The sequence below is a fragment of the Oncorhynchus mykiss genome, chromosome Y, assembly GCF_013265735.2.
Source record: "Oncorhynchus mykiss isolate Arlee chromosome Y, USDA_OmykA_1.1, whole genome shotgun sequence".
NCBI lineage: Eukaryota > Metazoa > Chordata > Actinopteri > Salmoniformes > Salmonidae > Oncorhynchus > Oncorhynchus mykiss.
The window spans coordinates 47647462-47669336 of NC_048593.1; the positions used below are offsets into that span (position 1 = coordinate 47647462).

The following is a 21875-nucleotide window of genomic DNA, read 5'->3' on the forward strand; positions in this document are numbered from 1 at the left end:
AGATAGAGATAGTTTTCTTTTAGAATTATAGTTGTTACTCACTGTGACAACTAGACAAACACTAGTAGAGACTGGCTTTATGGTGTTATCTAAATAATTGGGTAAATACACGTGGCTATATTCATCCTAATGTCATACTGATTAAGTAAATATAACACGGCAAAAAAAAAAACTGAGTACACATGAAATGACGTCGGAGAGTTTCATCTGCAATTCAACCTGGCAACCTAGTTTAGGACGGGCGTAGGACGAGGGAAGGAGAGCCGTAAAGCGTTGTGTTGTGATGAGAGAGGTCATTGGAAAGTGAGCACAGAGCTACCTGGGCTGGTTCGGGGGACAGAAAGATACTTTATTGCTACCAGCTATTCCGGTACCGGAGTAGATCCAGCGGAATTTAAAAGGTCTTTAGCGACTAAACTAACCAAGACGAAATGCTTCGTCTCGTCCTGCGGCTGAGGAATTCTTCAGCGATTCCCCGGTGCCGTGGTGCCCTACCTGGGCCTGCCCTGAGCTCTCGCCCCTCTCCGGGACCTTGTCATCTGAGGCTTTACCACGGTTTTGTCCGGTCAAGGGCTGTTTGCAATGGAGGTAGTTTGAACACCGTGGTGTTCGCCAGCAGAACAGCCCCGCTGCCCGCCAGCGGCACCCAGCGCTTCTACAGCCTACCACCGCACCAGAAGGTAACTTTAGTGATGTAGCTTGCCAGCTAGCTAGTTAACTTTGTGCTTGTGTGGGCTATGACTAGAAGTCTTCTCGGATCCTAAAATTCAGTTCCTAACAGCATTGGATGCGTTAGATTCCTACCTGACCCCGACAGGATCCTGTAATTAAAAAAAAAAATCAATATCCGATCCGAGGTGGACCAGATCCCAAAACATGTCTGAGGTGAGAGAGAATCGCATCCAAGTTGGTTCGGGTCTGTATCCGACCCAAATAGATCCGAAAGATAAAAATGCAGCTTTATTGCCATGCAAGCCATCGACATTGTTTTGAATTGTGTATCAGTTAACGTTAACTTGGTCCTGGTTTATTAAAAGTTTTAATTGCACGAAAATTAAGTAGTGGACTGCCCAAGGAGACCCCAAATAACATGTTTTTTTGATTCAACACTCCTGGCAATATTTATGCAATGTTACATATATGTATTTCAACCAGTGACGGTCAGTGCCATTGAGGGAGGACAATTATTATTATTGTCATGAGTATGGCCTTATTTCTATTACAGCATATTGGATGACTGTCATTCATATTCCATTCACCCAGTTCAATGTAACATCGATAGGTTTAGGCAACTACATGATACTCAAATTGTCCCTATGCCCATCATGAGATTGCTACAACCTAGCCTATGAATGAAAGTTTACAACGTAGGTGCGCACAGGTCGAGATAAACATTTGAGGTGACAAACACATGACAGTGACACATTCAACACCGCCTTTCACACTCTTGCCTGCATCTAGCTGATCTAGGGTGTAATCATTAGTCCAACAGTTGCAAACAAGAATTTCTATTGGACAAATTCAGGTATGTTTATCCCCGTTTCGTTCTGTTTGCAAGCTACAGTGGCTATAAATTAGTCAAAGCATAAGGTTATTTTGCCTTGGAAGAGTTCCACTATGGTGTTGGATAGTCATAGCCAGTTAGCTAACATAGCATCCCTCTGTCATAGCCAGTTAGCTAACATAGCATCCCTCTGTCATAGCCAGTTAGCTAACATAGCATCCCTCTGTCATAGCCAGTTAGCTAACATAGCATCCCTCTGTCATAGCCAGTTAGCTAACATAGCATCCCACTGTCATAGCCAGTTAGCTAACATAGCATCCCTCTGTTTGAGTAGACTAAACTAGCTAGCTGCATTTGCTAGCTAAGAAAGTGAAACTTCACATTTTAAACTCTCTCTCTAGCTCTCTCTTGCTTCTCCTTCATTTTGGAAGAAATTAATTTGTTCAACTATTGTCTTTCTCTCTCTGAGTCAACTACTAACCAACTTTTATGCACTGCAGTGCTAGCTAGCTGTAGCTTATGCTTTCAGTACTAGGTGCATTCTCTGATCCTATGATTGGGTGGACAACATGTTAGTTCATGCTGCAAGAGCTCTGATAGGTTGGAGGATGTCCTCCAGAAGTTGTCATAATTAGTAAGTCTATGGAAGGGGGTGAGAACCATGAGCCTCCTAGGTTTTGTATGGTAGTCGATGTACCCAGAGGAGGACGGAAGCTAGCTGTCCTCCGGCTACACCATGGTGCTAACCTACATAATGCTGTTGAGGCTACTGAAGACCTTCATTGCAAAACAGCTTGTTTTAATCAATTATTTGGTGACGTGATTATATTTAGTATAGTGTTATCAAAAAATGTGCCACCCCCTTTAACCCCAGAACAGCCTAAATTTGTCGGGGCATGGACTCTACAAGTTGTCGAAAGGGTTCCACAGGGATGCTGGCCCATGTTGACTCCACAAGGTGTTGAAAGGGTTCCACAGGGATGCTGGCCCATGTTGACTCCACAAGGTGTTGAAAGGGTTCCACAGGGATGCTGGTCCCATGTTGACTCCACAAGGTGTTGAAAGGGTTCCACAGGGATGCTGGCCCATGTTGACTCCACAAGGTGTTGAAAGGGTTCCACAGGGATGCTGGCCCATGTTGACTCTACAAGGTGTTGAAAGGGTTCCACAGGGATGCTGGCCCATGTTGACTCCACAAGGTGTTGAAAGGGTTCCACATGGATGCTGGTCCCATGTTGACTCCACAAGGTGTTGAAAGGGTTCCACAGGGATGCTGGCCCATGTTGACTCCACAAGGTGTTGAAAGGGTTCCACAGGGATGCTGGCCCATGTTGACTCTACAAGGTGTTGAAAGGGTTCCACAGGGATGCTGGCCCATGTTGACTCTACAAGGTGTTGAAAGGGTTCCACAGGGATGCTGGCCCATGTTGACTCTACAAGTTGTCGAAAGGGTTCCACAGGGATGCTGGCCCATGTTGACTCTACAAGGTGTTGAAAGGGTTCCACAGGGATGCTGGCCCATGTTGACTCTACAAGGTGTTGAAAGGGTTCCACAGGGATGCTGGCCCATGTTGACTCTACAAGGTGTTGAAAGGGTTCCACAGGGATGCTGGCCCATGTTGACTCTACAAGTTGTCGAAAGGGTTCCACAGGGATGCTGGCCCATGTTGGCTCTACAAGGTGTTGAAAGGGTTCCACAGGGATGCTGGCCCATGTTGACTCTACAAGTTGTCGAAAGGGTTCCACAGGGATGCTGGCCCATGTTGACTCTACAAGTTGTCGAAAGGGTTCCACAGGGATGCTGTCCCATGTTGACTCTACAAGGTGTTGAAAGGGTTCTACAGGGATGCTGGCCCATGTTGACTCCGATGCTTCCCACATTTGTGTCAAGTTGGCTGGATGTCCTTTGGGTGGTGGACCATTCATGATACACAAAGGAAATTGTTGAGCGTGAAAAGCCCAGCAGCGTTGCACTTCTTGAGTCAAACCAATGCGCCTGGCACCTACTAACTTTATTTGTCTTGCCCATTCTCCATCTGAATGGCACACACACACACACACACACAATGCATGTCTCAAGGCTTAAAAATCATTCTTTAACCTGTCTCCTCCCCTTCATCTGCACTGATTGAAGTGGATTTAACAGGTGATATCAATAAGGCATCATAACGTTCACCTGGATTCACCAGTCAGTCTGTACTGTTCCTAATGTTTTGTACACACAGTGTATATTCAATCAATAACAAGGGAATGACAACAATGGCGGCACTGATTTTAAAGGTGCTACATGTATATTGCACAATTTGTTAATCTTCAGTGTGTCATTATTTCTGCATTGCCCAAATTCCATGCTTTCCATGTATGAAATACAGCCATGAAATATTAACACACATATAATAACAAACAAACAATACTTTGGAGAAAATGGTAATTGTTCAACCAGTCTGAAAATGCATTGCATATCATGCAAACACTAGTTGCGGTATTCAAGACTCCTGACTGTCATTGATGTTTACTAGATATATTACTGTTCAGATGGGAGGTTTACTAGATATATTACTGTACAGATGGGAGGTTTACTAGATATATTACTGTTCAGATGGGAGGTTTACTAGATATATTACTGTACAGATGGGAGGTTTACTAGATATATTACTGTACAGATGGGAGGTTTACTAGATATATTACTGTTCAGATGGGAGGTTTACTAGATATATTACTGTTCAGATGGGAGGTTTACTAGATATATTACTGTACAGATGGGAGGTTTACTAGATATATTACTGTTCAGATGGGAGGTTTACTAGATATATTACTGTTCAGATGGGAGGTTTACTAGATATATTACTGTTCAGATGGGAGGTTTACTAGATATATTACTGTACAGATGGGAGGTTTACTAGATATATTACTGTTCAGATGGGAGGTTTACTAGATATATTACTGTACAGATGGGAGGTTTACTAGATATATTACTGTACAGATGGGAGGTTTACTAGATATATTACTGTTCAGATGGGAGGTTTACTAGATATATTACTGTACAGATGGGAGGTTTACTAGATATATTACTGTTCAGATGGGAGGTTTTCTCACTTTTTTTGCACATACAAATTGCCATAGGCAGATAACAATGTATGTATTTAATAAAGAGATTCAGACTCTGAATGTACGTTTGTATTATTTGTGTGTGACTGTGTGGTAGGTGGAGCTGCCTGCTCTGTCCCCCACCATGCAGACTGGAACCATCGCTCGCTGGGAGAAGAAGGAGGGAGACAAGATCAATGAGGGAGACCTTATCGCTGAGGTGAGTACACACACACACACACACACAAGCCAGATTTTCTGTTAGGAAAATGTGGCGCCAGACAACGTGACCAGGAAGATATTAATTTACGGGCTATTTGAAATGTTTACCGGACCCATATGCATTGCGTGTGTAACCCATTAGGTGTCCACCCACGGTGGTCAGAATGACAGAAATCACGTTTAATACAGTTAGCAGGAAAACACCATTCTCAACAATCTAAAATATGTGTGAAGATAATGTGTCTTGAGTATATTTTTAATATACAGTACCAGTCAAAAGTTTGGACACCTGCTCAATTAAGGGTTTTTATTTTTACTATTTTCTACGTTGAAGAATAATAGTGAAGACATCAAAACTATGAAATAACACATATGGAATCATGTAGTAACCAACAAAGTGTTAACCTCTAGCGTCGAGCAATCCCGTATCCGGGAGCGTAATCATAGCCTCAAGCTCATTACCATAACGCAACGTTTCCTTTTCATGAAAATCGCAAATGAAATGAAATAAATGTATTGGCTCACAAGCTTAGCCTTTTGTTAACAACACTGTCATCTCAGATTTTCAAAATATGCTTTAACCAAAGCTACACAAGCATTTGTGTAAGAGTATAGATAGCCTAGCATAGCATTAAGCCTAGCATTCAGCAGGCAACATTTTCACAAAAACAAGAAAAGCATTCAAATAAAAATTATTTACCTTTGAAGAACTTTGGATGTTTTCAATGGCGAAACTCTGTTAGATAGCAAATGTTAATTTTTTCCAAAAATATTATTTGTGTAAGAGAAAAAGCTCAGTTTTGTTCATCACGTTTGGCTAAGAAAAAAATACGAAAATGCAGTCACTTACAACGCCAAACTTTTTTCCAAATTAGCTCCATAATATCGACAGAAACATGGCAAACTTTGTTTAGAATCTATCAGTGGTGGCAGCTGGCTTCTCATCAGAAGAAAACGGAAAAATACTGCAGCTGGAGATTACGCAATAATTGCGACGGAGGACACCAAGCGACCACCTGGTAAATGTAGTCTCTTATGGTCAATCTTCCAATGATATGCCTACAAATACGTCACAATGCTGCAGACACCTTGGGGAAAACGTGGAAAAGGTAAGATGACTCCTAGCTCCTCCACAGCCATATAAGGAGTCATTGCCATGAGGCGGTTTCAAAAAATGCGGCACTTCCTGATTGTATTTTTATCTGTTTTTTTTTATGTAACATCAGTTCTGTGGCACTCACAGACAATATCTTTGCAGTTTTGGAAACATCAGTGTTTTCTTTCCAAAGCTGTCAATTATATGCATAGTCGAGCATCTTTTCGTGACAAAATATCTTGTTTAAAACGGGAACGTTTTTCATCCAAAAATTAAAAGAGCGCCCCCTATATCGAAGAAGTTAAACAAATCAAAATATATTTTAGATTTTAGGTTCTTCAAAGTAGCCACCTTTTGCCTTGATAGCTTTACACACTCTTGGCATTCTCTCAACCAACTTCACCTGGAATGATTTTCCAACAGTCTTGAAGGAGTTCCCACATATGCTGAGCACTTGTTGGCTGCATTTCCTTTACTCTGTGGTTCAACTCCCAGATATCCAAGATGGCGTAGTGGTGGGATGTTTTGATGGTCTTGTCCCGTCCCTTGTATATATCGTTTCTTTCTTCGTATATATTTACTATATATTTGTATCAAATTTTTCCATCTACAGATTGGAATAATCTCCTGCCACCCGCCTCACCCAATGCGGTATGGATCTGCTATTCTTTATACTTTAGATCCGTAACCCCCTTCAAGCTAGCCAGCTACTAGCTAGTAGTCAGTTAGCCATCACCGTTAACTGGGACATCTGTCAGCTTCAGCCCGGTCAACTCCTGCGAGCCTGCACAGCACGATATAAACCCAGAGCATATCGGACTGCTTTTATCCACCATATATCTGGATTCCTACTACAAGCTCTGAACCTTTACTCCGAATCATCGCAGTTAGCTAGCTGCTATCCGAGTGGCTACTCCTGGCTAACGTCTCTGTCCCGAAGCAAGCATCAGTTAGCCTGGAGCTAGCCTCGAATCTAGGCCCATCTCCCGGCTAGCAAAATATATCTATCAAGAATCCATGGGCTTCAATTACCTCTGTTGCCAATGGGTCTGGACCCTTTGCTGCTGACAGGGAGCCCCGCCAATCCATCACGACTGGTCTGCCGACGAAACCGTCGGAGGGGGATTCAACAGGCTCTCCCATTGCGACGTCCCCCTGAGGCCCATCTGCTAACCTGCTGCTAGCCCCGGCCTGCTAGCTGTCTGAATCTCCGTGCCTCCAGCTCGCCTAGCTACTCACTGGACCCTATGATTACTCGGCTACACACGCCTCTCCCTAATGTCAATATGCCTTGTCTATTGCTGTTTTTGGTTAGTAATTGATGTCTTATTTCACTGTAGAGCCTCCAGCCCAGCTAGCCCTTGTGTTCCACCCCCCACACATGCGGTGACCGCACCTGGCTTAAATGGTGCTTCTAGAGACAAAACCTCTCTCTTGGTCACTCGATGCCTAGACTTACCTCCACTGTACTCACATCCTACCACTACCTTTGTCTGTACATTATGCCTTGAATCTATCCTTGCCGTGCCCAGAAACCTGCCTCCTTTACTCTCTGTTCCGAACGCACTAGACGGCCAGTTCTTTTAGCCTTTAGCGGTAGTCTTATCCCACTCCTCCTCGGTTCCTCTGGTGATGTAGAAGTGAATCCAGGCCCTGCAGCCCCCAGCATCACTACCATTCCCCAGGCGCTCTCATTTGTTGACTTCTGTAACCGTAAAAGCACTGGTTTTATGCATGTTAACATTAGAAGCCTCCTCCCTAAGTTTATTTTATTCACTGCTTTAGCACACTCCGCCAACCCGGATGTCCTAGCCGTGTCTGAATCATGGCTTAGGAAGGCCACCAAAAATCCTGAAATGCCCATCTCTAACTATAACAATTTAGTGGTCGCCTGATTGCTCTTCAAAAGTGCTTTCCTCTCCATCTTAAGTAAACATGCCCCATTCAAAACATGTAAAACTAAGAACATATATAGCCCTTGGTTCACCCCAGACTTGACTGCCCTTGACCAGCACAAAAACATCCTGTGGCATTCTGTATTAGCATCAAATAGTCCCCGCGATATGCAACTTTTCAGGGAGGTCAGGAACCAATATACTCAGTCATTTAGGAAAGCTAAGGCTAACTTTTTCGAACAGAAATTTGCTTTCTGTAGCACTAATTCCAAAACTTTTTGGGACACACATGGAGAATTAGAACCCCTCCTCCCAGCTGCCCACTGCACTGAGGATAGGAAACACTGTCACCACCGATAAATCTACGATAATCGATCATTTCAATAAGCATTTTTCCATGGCTGGCCATGCTTTCCACCTGGCTACCACTACCCCGGCCAACATCTCAGCACCCCCTGAAGCAACTTGCTCACCCAAATCCAGATAGCTGATGTTCTGAAAGAGCTGTAATATCTGGTTCCTTCCAAATCAGCTGGGCTAGACAATCTGGACCCTCTCTCTCTAAAATGATCTGCCGAAATTGTTGCAACCCCTATTACTAGCCTGTTCAACCTCTCTTTCGTATCGTCTGAGATCCCCAAAGATTGGAAAGCTGCCGCGGTCATCCCCCTCTTCAAAGGGGGAGACACTCCAGACCCAAACTGATAGGCAGGGCAGGATGGATATAGGTCTTTCTAAAATCTTCGAAAGCCAAGTTAATAAACAGATCACAGACCATTTCGAATTCCACCGTACCTTCTCCTCTATGCAATCTGGTTTCCGAGCTGATCATGGGTGCACCTCAGCCACGCTCAAGGTCCTATGCGATATCATAACAGCCATCGATAAAAGACAGTACTGTGCAGCCGTCTTCATCGACCTGGCCAAGGCATTCGACTCTTGTCAATCACCGCATTCTTATCGGCAGACTCAATAGCCTTGGCTTCTCAAATGACTGCCTCGCCTGGTTCACCAACTACTTCTCTGACAGAGTTCAGTGTGTCAAATCGGATAGCCTGTTTTCCGGACCTCTGGCAGTCTCTATGGGGGTGCCACAGTGTTCAATTCTCGGGCTGACTCTTTTCTTTGTATATATCAATGATGTCGCTCTTGCTGCTGATGATTCTCTGATCCACCTCTACGCTGACGATACCATGCTGTATACATAACAAACCTCCAAATGAGCTTCAATGCCATACAACATTCCTTCCGTGGCGTCCAACTGGTTTTAAATGCTAGTGAAACTGAATACATGCTCTTCAACCGATTGTTGCCGGCACCTGCCCGCCTGTCCAGCATCACTACTCTGGACAGTTCTGACATAACATGTGGACAACTACAAACACCTAGGTGTCTGGTTAGACTGTACACTCTCCTTCTAGACTCACATTAAGCATCTCCAATCCAAAATTACATCTCGATTCAGCTTCCTATTTCGCAACAAATTCTCCTTCACTCATGCCTCCAAACATACCCTCGTAAAACTGACTAGCCTGGAGGTGTGTTGGGTCATTGTCCTGTTGAAAAACAAATGATAGTCCCACTAAGCGCAAACCAGATGGGACGGCGTATTGCTGCAGAATGCTGTTGTAGCCATGCTGGTTAAGTGTGCCTTAAATTCTAAATAAATCACTGACAGTGTCACCAGGATGCACCATCACTCCTCCATGCTTCACGGTGGGAACTACACATGCAGAGATCGTCCGTTCACCTACTCTGCGTCTCACAAAGACACGGTGGTTGGAACCAAAAATCTCAAATTTGGAGTCCACTGAAGTCCACTGGATAAATTGCCACTGTTCTAATGTCCATTGCTTGTGTTTCTTGCCAGAAGCAAGTCTCTTCTTCTTATTGATGTCCTTTAGTAGTGGTTTCTTTGCAGCAATTCAATCACTCTCCACAAGCTTCATGAGGAATGCTTCCCACATATGCTGGGCACTTGTTGGCTACTTTTCCTTCACTCTGCAGTCCAACTCATCACAAACCATCTCAATTGGGTTGAGGTCGTGTGATTGTGGAGGTTAGGTCATCTGTTTCAGCACTCCATCATCAGCAATTAGACCACGAAGGCCTGATTCATGTCGTCTCCTCTGAACAGTTGATGTTGAGATGTCTGTTACTTGAACTCTGTGAATCATTTATTTGTGCTGCAATTTCTGAGGCTAGTATGCCAAGTGTCGGCTGGAGTGGTGTAAAGCTCGCAGCTATTGCACTCTGGAGCAGTTGAAACGCGTTCTCTGGAGTGATGAATCACACTTTACACCAACTAGTAATTAAACACACTCACAGGGAGGTGACAACTAGTTATTAAACACACTCACAGGGAGGTGACAACTAGTAATTAAACACACTCACAGGGAGGTGACAACTAGTAATTAAACACACTCACAGGGAGGTGACAACTAGTAATTAAACACACTCACAGGGAGGTGACAACTAGTAATTAAACACACTCACAGGGAGGTGACAACTAGTAATTAAACACACTCACAGGGAGGTGACAACTAGTAATTAAACACACTCACAGGGAGGTGACAACTAGTAATTAAACACACTCACAAGGAGGTGACAACTAATAATTAAACACACTCACAGGGAGGTGACAACTAGTAATTAAACACACTCACAAGGAGGTGACAACTAGTAATTAAACACACTCACAGGGAGGTGACAACTAGTAATTAAACACACTCACAGGGAGGTGACAACTAGTAATTAAACACACTCACAGGGAGGTGACAACTAGTAATTAAACACACTCACAGGGAGGTGACAACTAGTAATTAAACACACTCACAGGGAGGTGACAACTAGTAATTAAACACACTCACAGGGAGGTGACAACTAGTAATTAAACACACTCACAGGGAGGTGACAACTAGTAATTAAACACACTCACAGGGAGGTGACAACTAGTAATTAAACACACTCACAGGGAGGTGACAACTAGTAATTAAACACACTCACAGGGAGGTGACAACTAGTAATTAAACACACTCACAGGGAGGTGACAACTAGTAATTAAACACACTCACAGGGAGGTGACAACTAGTAATTAAACACACTCACAGGGAGGTGACAACTAGTAATTAAACACACTCACAGGGAGGTGACAACTAGTAATTAAACACATATCCACCACCACCACGGCGCATGTCCCCCCCCACCACCACGGCGCATGTCCCCCACCACCACCACCACGGCGCATGTCCCCCCCCACCACGGCGCATGTCCCCCACCACCACCACCACGGCGCATGTCCCCCCCCACCACGGCGCATGTCCCCCCCCACCACCACGGCGCATGTCCCCCCCACCACCACGGCGCATGTCCCCCCCCACCACCACCACGGCGCATGTCCCCCCCCACCCCCACCACGGCGCATGTCCCCCCCCACCACGGCGCATGTCCCCCCCCACCACGGCGCATGTCCCCCCCCACCACGGCGCATGTCCCCCCCCCCCGCATGTCCCCCCCACCACGGCGCATGTCCCCCCCCACCACGGCGCATGTCCCCCACCACCACCACGGCGCATGTCCCCCCCACCACGGCGCATGTCCCCCCCCACCACCACGGCGCATGCCCCCCCCCACCACCACGGCGCATGCCCCCCCCCACCACCACGGCGCATGTCCCCCCCACCACGGCGCATGTCCCCCCCCACCACCACCACGGCGCATGTCCCCCCCCACCACCACGGCGCATGTGTCCCCCACCACCACCGGCGCAGGTCCCCCACCACCACCACCACTGCGCATGTGTCCCCCACCACCACCACCACGGCGCATGTCCCCCCCCACCACGGCGCATGTCCCCCCCCACCACCACGGCGCATGTCCCCCCCCCACCACCACGGCGCATGTCCCCCCCCCACCACCACGGCGCATGTCCCCCCCCACCACCACGGCGCATGTCCCCCCCCACCACCACGGCGCATGTCCCCCCCCACCACCACCACGGCGCATGCCCCCCCCCCACTACGGCGCATGTGTCCCCCACCACCACCACCACGGCGCATGTCCCCCACCACCACCACCACTGCGCATGTGTCCCCCCCCACCACGGCGCATGTCCCCCCCCCCACCACGGCGCATGTCCCCCACCACCACCACGGCGCATGTCCCCCCCCCCACCACCACGGCGCATGTCCCCCCCCACCACGGCGCATGTCCCCCCCCACCACCACGGCGCATGCCCCCCACCACCACCACCACGGCGCATGTCCCCCCCACCACGGCGCATGTCCCCCCCCACCACGGCGCATGTCCCCCACCACCACCACCACGGCGCATGTCCCCCCCCACCACGGCGCATGTCCCCCCCACCACGGCGCATGTCCCCTCCCACCACCACCACGGCGCATGTCCCCCCCCACCACCACGGCGCATGTGTCCCCCACCACCACGGCGCATGTCCCCCACCACCACCACCACGGCGCATGTGTCCCCCACCACCACCACCACGGCGCATGTGTCCCCCCACCACGGCGCATGTCCCCCCCACCACGGCGCATGTCCCCCCCCACCACGGCGCATGTCCCCCACCACCACCACCACGGCGCATGTCCCCCCCCCACCACGGCGCATGTCCCCCCCCACCACCACGGCGCATGTCCCCCCCCACCACCACGGCGCATGTCCCCCCCCACCACCACCACGGCGCATGTCCCCCCCCACCCCCACCACGGCGCATGTCCCCCACCCACCACGGCGCATGTCCCCCCCACCACGGCGCATGTCCCCCCCCACCACGGCGCATGTCCCCCACCACCACCACCATGGCGCATGTCCCCCCCACCACGGCGCATGTCCCCCCCCACCACCACGGCGCATGCCCCCCCCCCCACCACCACGGCGCATGTCCCCCCCACCACCACCACGGCGCATGTCCCCCCCCACCACCACCACGGCGCATGTCCCCCCCCACCACCACGGCGCATGTGTCCCCCACCACCACCGGCGCAGGTCCCCCACCACCACCACCACTGCGCATGTGTCCCCCCCCACCACGGCGCATGTCCCCCCCACCACGGCGCATGTCCCCCCCCACCACGGCGCATGTCCCCCACCACCACCACCACCACGGCGCATGTCCCCCCCACCACGGCGCATGTCCCCCCACCACCACGGCGCATGCCCCCCCCAACCACCACGGCGCATGTCCCCCCCACCACGGCGCATGTCCCCCCCCACCACCACCACGGCGCATGTCCCCCCCCACCACCACGGCGCATGTGTCCCCCACCACCACCGGCGCAGGTCCCCCACCACCACCACCACTGCGCATGTGTCCCCCCCCACCACGGCGCATGTCCCCCCCCCCACCACGGCGCATGTCCCCCACCACCACCACGGCGCATGCCCCCCACCACCACGGCGCATGTCCCCCCCCCACCACGGCGCATGTCCCCCCCACCACCACGGCGCATGCCCCCCACCACCACCACCACGGCGCATGTCCCCCCCACCACGGCGCATGTCCCCCCCCACCACGGCGCATGTCCCCCACCACCACCACCACGGCGCATGTCCCCCCCCACCACGGCGCATGTCCCCCCCCACCACGGCGCATGTCCCCCCCCACCACGGCGCATGTCCCCCCCCACCACCACCACGGCGCATGTCCCCCCCCACCACCACGGCGCATGTGTCCCCCACCACCACCACCACGGCGCATGTCCCCCACCACCACCACCACGGCGCATGTGTCCCCCACCACCACCACCACTGCGCATGTGTCCCCCACCACCACCACCACGGCGCATGTCCCCCACCACCACCACCACTGCGCATGTGTCCCCCCCCACCACGGCGCATGTCCCCCCCCCACCACGGCGCATGTCCCCCCACCACCACCACGGCGCATGTCCCCCCCCACCACCACGGCGCATGTCCCCCCCCCATCACCACGGCGCATATCCCCCCCCCACCACCACGGCGCATGTGTCCCACCACCACCACGGCGCATTTGTGTCCCACCACCACCACTGCGCATTTGTCCCCCACCACCACCACCACGGCGCATGTCCCCCCCCCCACCACGGCGCATGTCCCCCCCCCACCACGGCGCATGTCCCCCCCCACCACCACGGCGCATGTCCCCCCCCACCACCACGGCGCATGTCCCCCCCCACCACCACGGCGCATGTCCCCCCCACCACCACGGCGCATGTCCCCCCCACCACCACGGCGCATGTCCCCCCCCACCACCACGGCGCATGTCCCCCCCCCACCACCACGGCGCATGTCACCCCCCCCCACCACGGCGCATGTCCCCCACCACCACCACGGCGCATGTCCCCCCCACCACCACGGTGCATGTCCCCCCTCACCACAGCGCATGTCATTTGTCATTTGAATGTTACTTTGTTCATGGTTTGAATGGTTCTCTTCTCTATATCTTCACCGTGTGTTCCTCTGTTTCATACGTAGTGAACACAAACCTGGCTAACTGTGTGTGTGTTAGGTGGAGACTGACAAGGCCACGGTGGGGTTTGAGCTGTTGGAGGACTGTTACCTGGCTAAGATCCTGGTAGCTGAAGGAACTGGAGTTTCCGTGGGCTCTGTCATCTGCATCACTGTCGACAGGTACGTTGTGTGTGTTGTCCACAGGGGTGTGTGTTTGAGTCTATTTTACTGTGTGTGTCTGTGTGTGTGTTCTAACCTCTCTGTGTGTGTGTTCTAACCTCTCTGTGTTTTATCAGTGCTGATCTGATCCCAGCCTTTAAGGACCTGACGTTGGACAAGCTGGCTGCTAGCTCCGCCCCTTCTGCAGCTGCCCCTCCCCCCCCCACTGCTGTCGCCCCTGGAAGCTCCCTACCACCCCACATGAAGGTGGGACACACCTTACATTTTCCTGTACTAAACACTTTCAATTAAGATTGTTTCAAGTCCCCGACCAGTCTGCGTCTCCGGTCCATTTAGTCTTATCAGGAACCCTGTGTGTTAGGTGTGTCTGCCAGCCCTGTCTCCTACTATGACCATGGGGACAGTGCAGCGCTGGGAGAAGAAGGTTGGAGAGAAACTCAGTGAAGGAGATCTACTGGCGGAGATAGAGACCGACAAGGCTACCATCGGTCAGTACACACACCCACGGGGTATACACACCACACACACACCCATGGGGTATACACACCACCCACGGGGTATACACACCACACACACCACCCACGGGGTATACACACCACACACACACCCATGGGGTATACACACCACACCATAGACACACAAGGCTACCATCGGTCAGTACACACACCCATGGGGTATACACACCACACACACCACCCATGGGGTATACACACCACACCATAGACACACAAGGCTACCATCGGTCAGTACACACACCCATGGGGTATACACACCACCCACGGGGTAATCACACCACACACACCACCCATGGGGTATACACACCACCCACGGGGTATACACACCACACACACCACCCATGGGGTATACACACCACACCATAGAAACACAAGGCTACCATCGGTCAGTACACACACCCACGGGGTATACACACCACACACACCCACAGGGTATACACACCACACCATAGACACACAAGGCTACCATCGGTCAGTACACACACCCACGGGGTATACACACCACACACACACACGGGGTATACACACCACACACACCACCCATGGGGTATACACACCACACCATAGACACACAAGGCTACCATCGGTCAGTACACACACCCACGGGGTATACACACCACACACACCCACAGGGTATACACACCGTAGACACAAGGCTACCATCGGTCAGTACACACCACAGACTGTACACACACAATGTATAAACACACAGACAGACTGTACACTCAGTGTGATTTCAATTGTGTGTGTGTGTGTGATTTAAATTGTGTGTGTGTGTGTGTGTGTGCAGGGTTTGAGGTGCAGGAGGAGGGTTACCTGGCGAAGATCATGGTGTCTGAGGGAACGCGTGACGTTCCCCTGGGCGCTCCTCTCTGCATCATCGTGGAGAAGGAGAGTGACATCGCTGCCTTCAGCGACTATGTAGAGGCAGCGGGGACTGATGTCTCCACCCCACCCCCTGCTCCTGCACCAGCACCGGTAACACACACCCTAGCCCCCTCCCCCAGCACCGGTAACACACACCCTAACCCCCTTCCCAGCACCGGTAACACACACCCTAACCCCCTCCCCCAGCACTGGTAACACACACCCTAACCCCCTTCACCGGCACCGGTAACACACACCCTAACCCCCTCCCCCAGCACCGGTAACACACACCCTAACCCCCTCCCCAGCACCGGTAACACACACCCTAACCCCCTCCCCCAGCACCGGTAACACACACCCTAACCCCCTCCCCCAGCACTGGTAACACACACCCTAACCCCCTTCACCGGCACCGGTAACACACACCCTAACCCCCTCCCCCAGCACCGGTAACACACACCCTAACCCCCTCCCCAGCACCGGTAACACACACCCTAACCCCCTTCCCAGCACCGGTAACACACACCCTAACCCCCTCCCCCAGCACCGGTAACACACACCCTAACCCCCTCCCCCAGCACCGGTAACACACACCCTAACCCCCTCCCCCAGCACCGGTAACACACACCCTAACCCCCTCCCCCAGCACCGGTAACACACACCCTAACCCCCTCCCCCAGCACCGGTAACACACACCCTAACCCCCTCCCCAGCACCGGTAAAACACACCCTAACCCCCTCCCCCAGCACCGGTAACACACACCCTAACCCCCTCCCCCAGCACTGGTAACACACACCCTAACCCCCTCCCCAGCACCGGTAACACACACCCTAACCCCCTCCCCAGCACCGGTAACACACACCCTAACCCCCTCCCCAGCACCGGTAAAACACACCCTAACCCCCTCCCCCAGCACCGGTAACACACACCCTAACCCCCTCCCCCGGCACCGGTAACACACACCCTAACCCCCTCCCCAGCACCGGTAACACACACCATATCCCCCTCCCCCAGCACCGGTAACACACACCCTAACCCCCTCCCCCAGCACCGGTAACACACACCCTAACCCCCTCCCCAGCACCGGTAACACACACCCTAACCCCCTCCCCCAGCACCGGTAACACACACCCTAGCCCCCTCCCCAGCACCGGTAACACACACCCTAACCCCCTACCCCAGCACCGGTAACACACACCCTAACCCCCTCCCCCGGCACTGGTAACACACACCCTAACCCCCTCCCCCAGCACTGGTAAAACACACAGGCGTTTTATGGGTTCCTGACCAATTCTTGTGTTGTTCTTTGTTTTTTTTTTACATTGATCTCAACTTTTTTACTACATAATGTTTCTGCCATCGTTTCCTTTGACCGAAAACAGCTTCTGGACACCAGAACAGCGCTCACTAACCTTTAATTTGGATGACAATTTCTACATCGAGTCGGTAGTGGAAGCGGCTGTGAAAGAGGCAGTCGAGGCAGCATGCTGACAAGACTATGTTGGTGAACAAATCAATCGCCTCTACACCTCTAACGTACAATCACTAGAGGACAAACTGGACAGGTTCCATTCGAGACTATCAACGGGACCTGAACAACTGGAACATTCTATGTTTCTTGGAGTCGTGGCTGAACAAGGACATGGATATACATCCCGCTCGTTTCTCCATGCATCGTCTAGACCGGACAGCGTCTTTGGGTAAGATGAAGAGAGGAGGGGTGTGTCTCTTTGCTAACATTCACCAGGATGCGTACACCGAGCAGACAACCATACATTCAGAACACCGTAGTCCCTGTGCCCAAGAACACCAAGTTAACCTGCCTAAATGACTACTTCCCCGTAGCACATGCTTTGAAAGGCTGGTCATGGTTCACATCAACACATTCATCCCAGAAACCCTAGACCCACTCCAATTCGCATACAACCCCTACAGTTCCACAGATGACTCAAACTCTATTGCACTCCACACTGCCCTTTACCACCTGGACAGAAGGAACACCTATGTGAGAATGCTGTTCATTGACTACAGCTCAGCGTTCAACACCAGAGTCCCCTCCAAGGTCATCACTAAGCTAAGGACCCTGGGACTAAACACCTCCCTCTGCAATTGGATCCTGGACTTCTTGACAGGCCGCCCCCAGGTGCTGAGGGTAGGCATCAACACAGATGTGAAGAACGCACAACAACGCCTCTTCCCCCTCAGGAGGCTGAAAAGATTTGTCATGGGCCCTCGGCACCATTGAGAGCATCTTGACTGGCTGCATCACCCCTTGGTATGGCAACTGCTTGGCATTTGACCGCAAGGAGCTACAGAGGGTAGTGTGACATTGCCCAGTACAGCACTGGTGCAGACCCAGGACCTCTATACCTGGCGGTGTCAGAGGAAGGCGGTAAAAACTGTCAGGCTCCAGCCACCCAAGTCATGGACTGTTCTTTCTGCTTCTGCAAAGCATGCGATACCGATGTACAAAGTCTAGAACCAACAGGACCCTGAACAGCTTCCACCCCCAAGCCATAAGATTGCTAAATAGCTACCCAAACCATCTGCATTGACCCCCTTTTGCACTCTTTTGAATCATCACATAAACAGCTGCTACTGCTTATTATATATCCTGTTGCCTAGTCACTTAACCCCTACCTATATGTACATATCTACCACAATTACCTCAAACACCTGCACATCAACTCGATACTGGTGCCCTGTATATATCGCCCAGCTCTACTCAATATGGATGTGTGTCCGTATCGCCCAGCTCTACTCGATATGGATGTGTAGCTAGCGTTGTTAGAGATCTTGTATTTTAACATGTTAGCTAGCGTTGTTAGAGATCTTGTATTATAACATGTTAGCTAGCGTTGTTAGAGATCTTGTATTATAACATGTTAGCTAGCGTTGTTAGATCTTGTATTATAACATGTTAGCTAGCGTTGTTAGATCTTGCATTTTAACATGTTAGCTAGCGTTGTTAGAGATCTTGTATTTTAACATGTTAGCTAGCGTTGTTAGAGATCTTGTATTATAACATGTTAGCTAGCGTTGTTAGAGATCTTGTATTATAACATGTTAGCTAGCGTTGTTAGAGATCTTGTATTATATATAACATGTTAGCTAGCGTTGTTAGATCTTGTATTATATATAACATGTTAGCTAGCGTTGTTAGATCTTGTATTTTAACATGTTAGCTAGCGTTGTTAGAGATCTTGTATTTTAACATGTTAGCTAGCGTTGTTAGAGATCTTGCTACATTTTCCAGATAGTTCTCTGACAGACTAGAGAATAACAGAACATCAAGTCATAGCGACACGTGGCAACAACACTGTGTGTCTTCTAGGTTGTTGCCCCCACTCCTGCAGCAGCTAGCCCAGCTCATGTGGCCCCGGCAACCCCAAGGAAAGGGCGTGTCTTCGCCAGTCCGCTAGCCAAGAAGCTCGCTGCAGAGAAGGGCATTGACCTGGCCCAGGTCAGCGGTGAGTGTCCACACACACACACTCACACGCGCACACCTTCCTCTCTCTGACACATGCTTTTTGTTTGTGTGTGTGTTTCAGGCTCCGGTCCTGATGGTAGAGTCACCAGGAAAGACATTGAGACTTTCGTCCCCCCCAAGGCTGCCCCTGCTGTAAGTCACCACACACTCACTTTACTGCATTTATCCTAAATGTTTTGTTTTTTATACTTACCATTGATACATATTGAGCATAAAACATTGTCTGTAGACCCATCTGATGCAATGTTCGGTCTAGACTGGATTGGTTTTCTGATGCAATGTTCGGTCTAGACTGGACTGGTTTTCTGATGCAATGTTCGATCTAGACTGGATTGGTTTTCTGATGCAATGTTCGATCTAGACTGGATTGGTTTTCTGATGCAATGTTCGATCTAGACTGGATTGGTTTTCTGATGCAATGTTCGATCTAGACTGGATTGGTTTTCTGATGCAATGTTCGATCTAGACTGGATTGGTTTTCTGATGCAATGTTCACTTTAGACTGGATTGGTTTTCTGATGGTGTGTAGGCTCCTGTTGCTGCAGCCCCTCCTTCCCCGGCTAGCCACGCCCCTACACCTGCCCCGGGTGTTGCCGTGCCAACAGGCACCTTCACTGACGTTCCTATCAGCAACATCCGCAGGGTAATGCACACACACACACACTAGTCCTGAGCGATTAACCGATGTCGGTTCAATTACTTGAATACAATTTAGTAAAAAAAAAAAAATTGTGAGCCCAATGCGCCATTTCTCTGGAGAGAAATCAAATCATTCACTAGAGAAATTAAGTCAAGAACTATGTGGGACACTGGGCTGAAGCGCTGTAGTTTTCATAAAGTAAATATTCAACCTAGTTCAGAGCAGGAACGTGATAATTAACTACAATGACCATAATCCATTGCGCCTGTTCCACCTGGACAGAGATGGATACACTTTTACACCTGCTACGTTAGGTTATATACACATCGACCGCATGACAGAGGAATTTAGCCTACACAACAATGAGAAAGAGGGATAGAGTTTGTGAAAGTATGCCTTATCTATTGTGAACTAGTCAAATGAGCTCCCGAGTGGCACTGCATCTCAGTGCAAGAAGCATCACTACAGTCCCTGGTTCGTATCCAGGCTGAATCACATCTGGCCGTGATTGGGAGTTCCGGTCAAACCCATCGTCTGGGTTTGACCGGGGCAGGCCATCATTGTTATAAATAATTTGTTCTTAAACTGACTTGCCTAGTTAAATAAAGGTTAAATAAAAATAAGGGCAGACAGCTCTGCAGCAAATTTATGCAGGCTAGCTAAATACGATGACTAAAGACTGTTCAGTCTGGTGAATAGGAGGACTAAAGACTGTCTGGTGAATAGGAGGACTAAAGACTGTCTAGTGAATAGGAGGACTAAAGACTGTCTGGTGAATAGGAGGACCAAAGACTGTACAGTCTGGTGAATAGGAGGACTAAAGACTGTACAGTCTGGTGAATAGGAGGACTAAAGACAGTCTGGTGAATAGGAGGACTAAAGACCGTCTGGTGAATAGGAGGACTAAAGACAGTCTGATGAATAGGAGGACTAAGGACAGTCTGATGAATAGGAGGATTAAAGACTGTCTGGTAAATAGAAGGATTAAAGGCTGAACAGTCTGGTGAATAGGAGGACTAAAGACTGTAGGAGGATTAAAGACTGTCTGGTGAATTGGAGGACTAAAGACTCTGGTGAATTGGAGGACTAAAGAAGTCTGGTGAATAGGAGGACTAACGAGTGTACAGTCTGTTGAATAGGAGGACTAAAGACAGTCTGTTGAATAGGAGGACTAAAGAGTGTACAGTCTGGTGAATAGGAGGACTAAAGACTGTCTGGTGAATAGGAGGACCAAAGACTGTTCAGTCTGGTGAATAGGAGGACTAAAGACTGTCTGGTGAATAGGAGGACCAAATACTGTACAGTCTGGTGAATAGGAGGACTAAAGACTGTCTGGTGAATAGAAGGACTAAAGACTGTCTGGTGAATAGGAGGACCAAAGACTGTTCAGTCTGGTGAATAGGAGGACTAAAGACTGTCTGGTGAATAGGAGGACCAAATACTGTACAGTCTGGTGAATAGGAGGACCAAAGACTGTACAGTCTGGTGAATAGGAGGACCAAAGACTGTACAGTCTGGTGAATAGGAGGACCAAAGACTGTACAGTCTGGTGAATAGAGGACCAAAGACTGTACAGTCTGGTGAATAGGAGGATTAAATACTGTACAGTCTGGTGAATAGGAGGATTAAAGACTGTACAGTCTGGTGAATAGGAGGATTAACGACTGTACAGTCTGGTGAATAGGAGGATTAAAGACTGTACAGTCTGGTGAATAGGAGGATTAAAGACTGTACAGTCTGGTGAATAGGAGGATTAAAGACTGTACAGTCTGGTGAATAGGAGGACTAAAGACAGTCTGGTGAATAGGAGGACTAAAGACAGTCTGGTGAATAGGAGGACTAAAGACAGTCTGGTGAATAGGAGGATTAAGGACAGTCTGGTAAATAGGAGGATTAAAGACTGTACAGTCTGGTGAATTGGAGGATTAAAG

At 50.1% G+C, this 21875-nt stretch overlaps 1 protein-coding gene across 1 annotated transcript in view; it reads left to right on the top strand.

The window, feature by feature from the left end:
- Nucleotides 1-239: 239 nt before the first annotated feature.
- LOC110509478 (dihydrolipoyllysine-residue acetyltransferase component of pyruvate dehydrogenase complex, mitochondrial) overlaps nt 240-21875 on the top strand; it is a 31959-nt gene continuing 10323 nt past the window's right edge. The window contains exons 1-9 of the mRNA XM_036968234.1: nt 240-680; nt 4710-4811; nt 14310-14431; nt 14548-14677; nt 14793-14919; nt 15737-15924; nt 19149-19284; nt 19366-19436; nt 19834-19947. Coding sequence (XP_036824129.1) covers nt 432-680; nt 4710-4811; nt 14310-14431; nt 14548-14677; nt 14793-14919; nt 15737-15924; nt 19149-19284; nt 19366-19436; nt 19834-19947 — 1239 coding nt within the window. The 5' untranslated portion in view covers nt 240-431. The remainder of the gene's footprint in view (nt 681-4709; nt 4812-14309; nt 14432-14547; nt 14678-14792; nt 14920-15736; nt 15925-19148; nt 19285-19365; nt 19437-19833; nt 19948-21875) is intronic.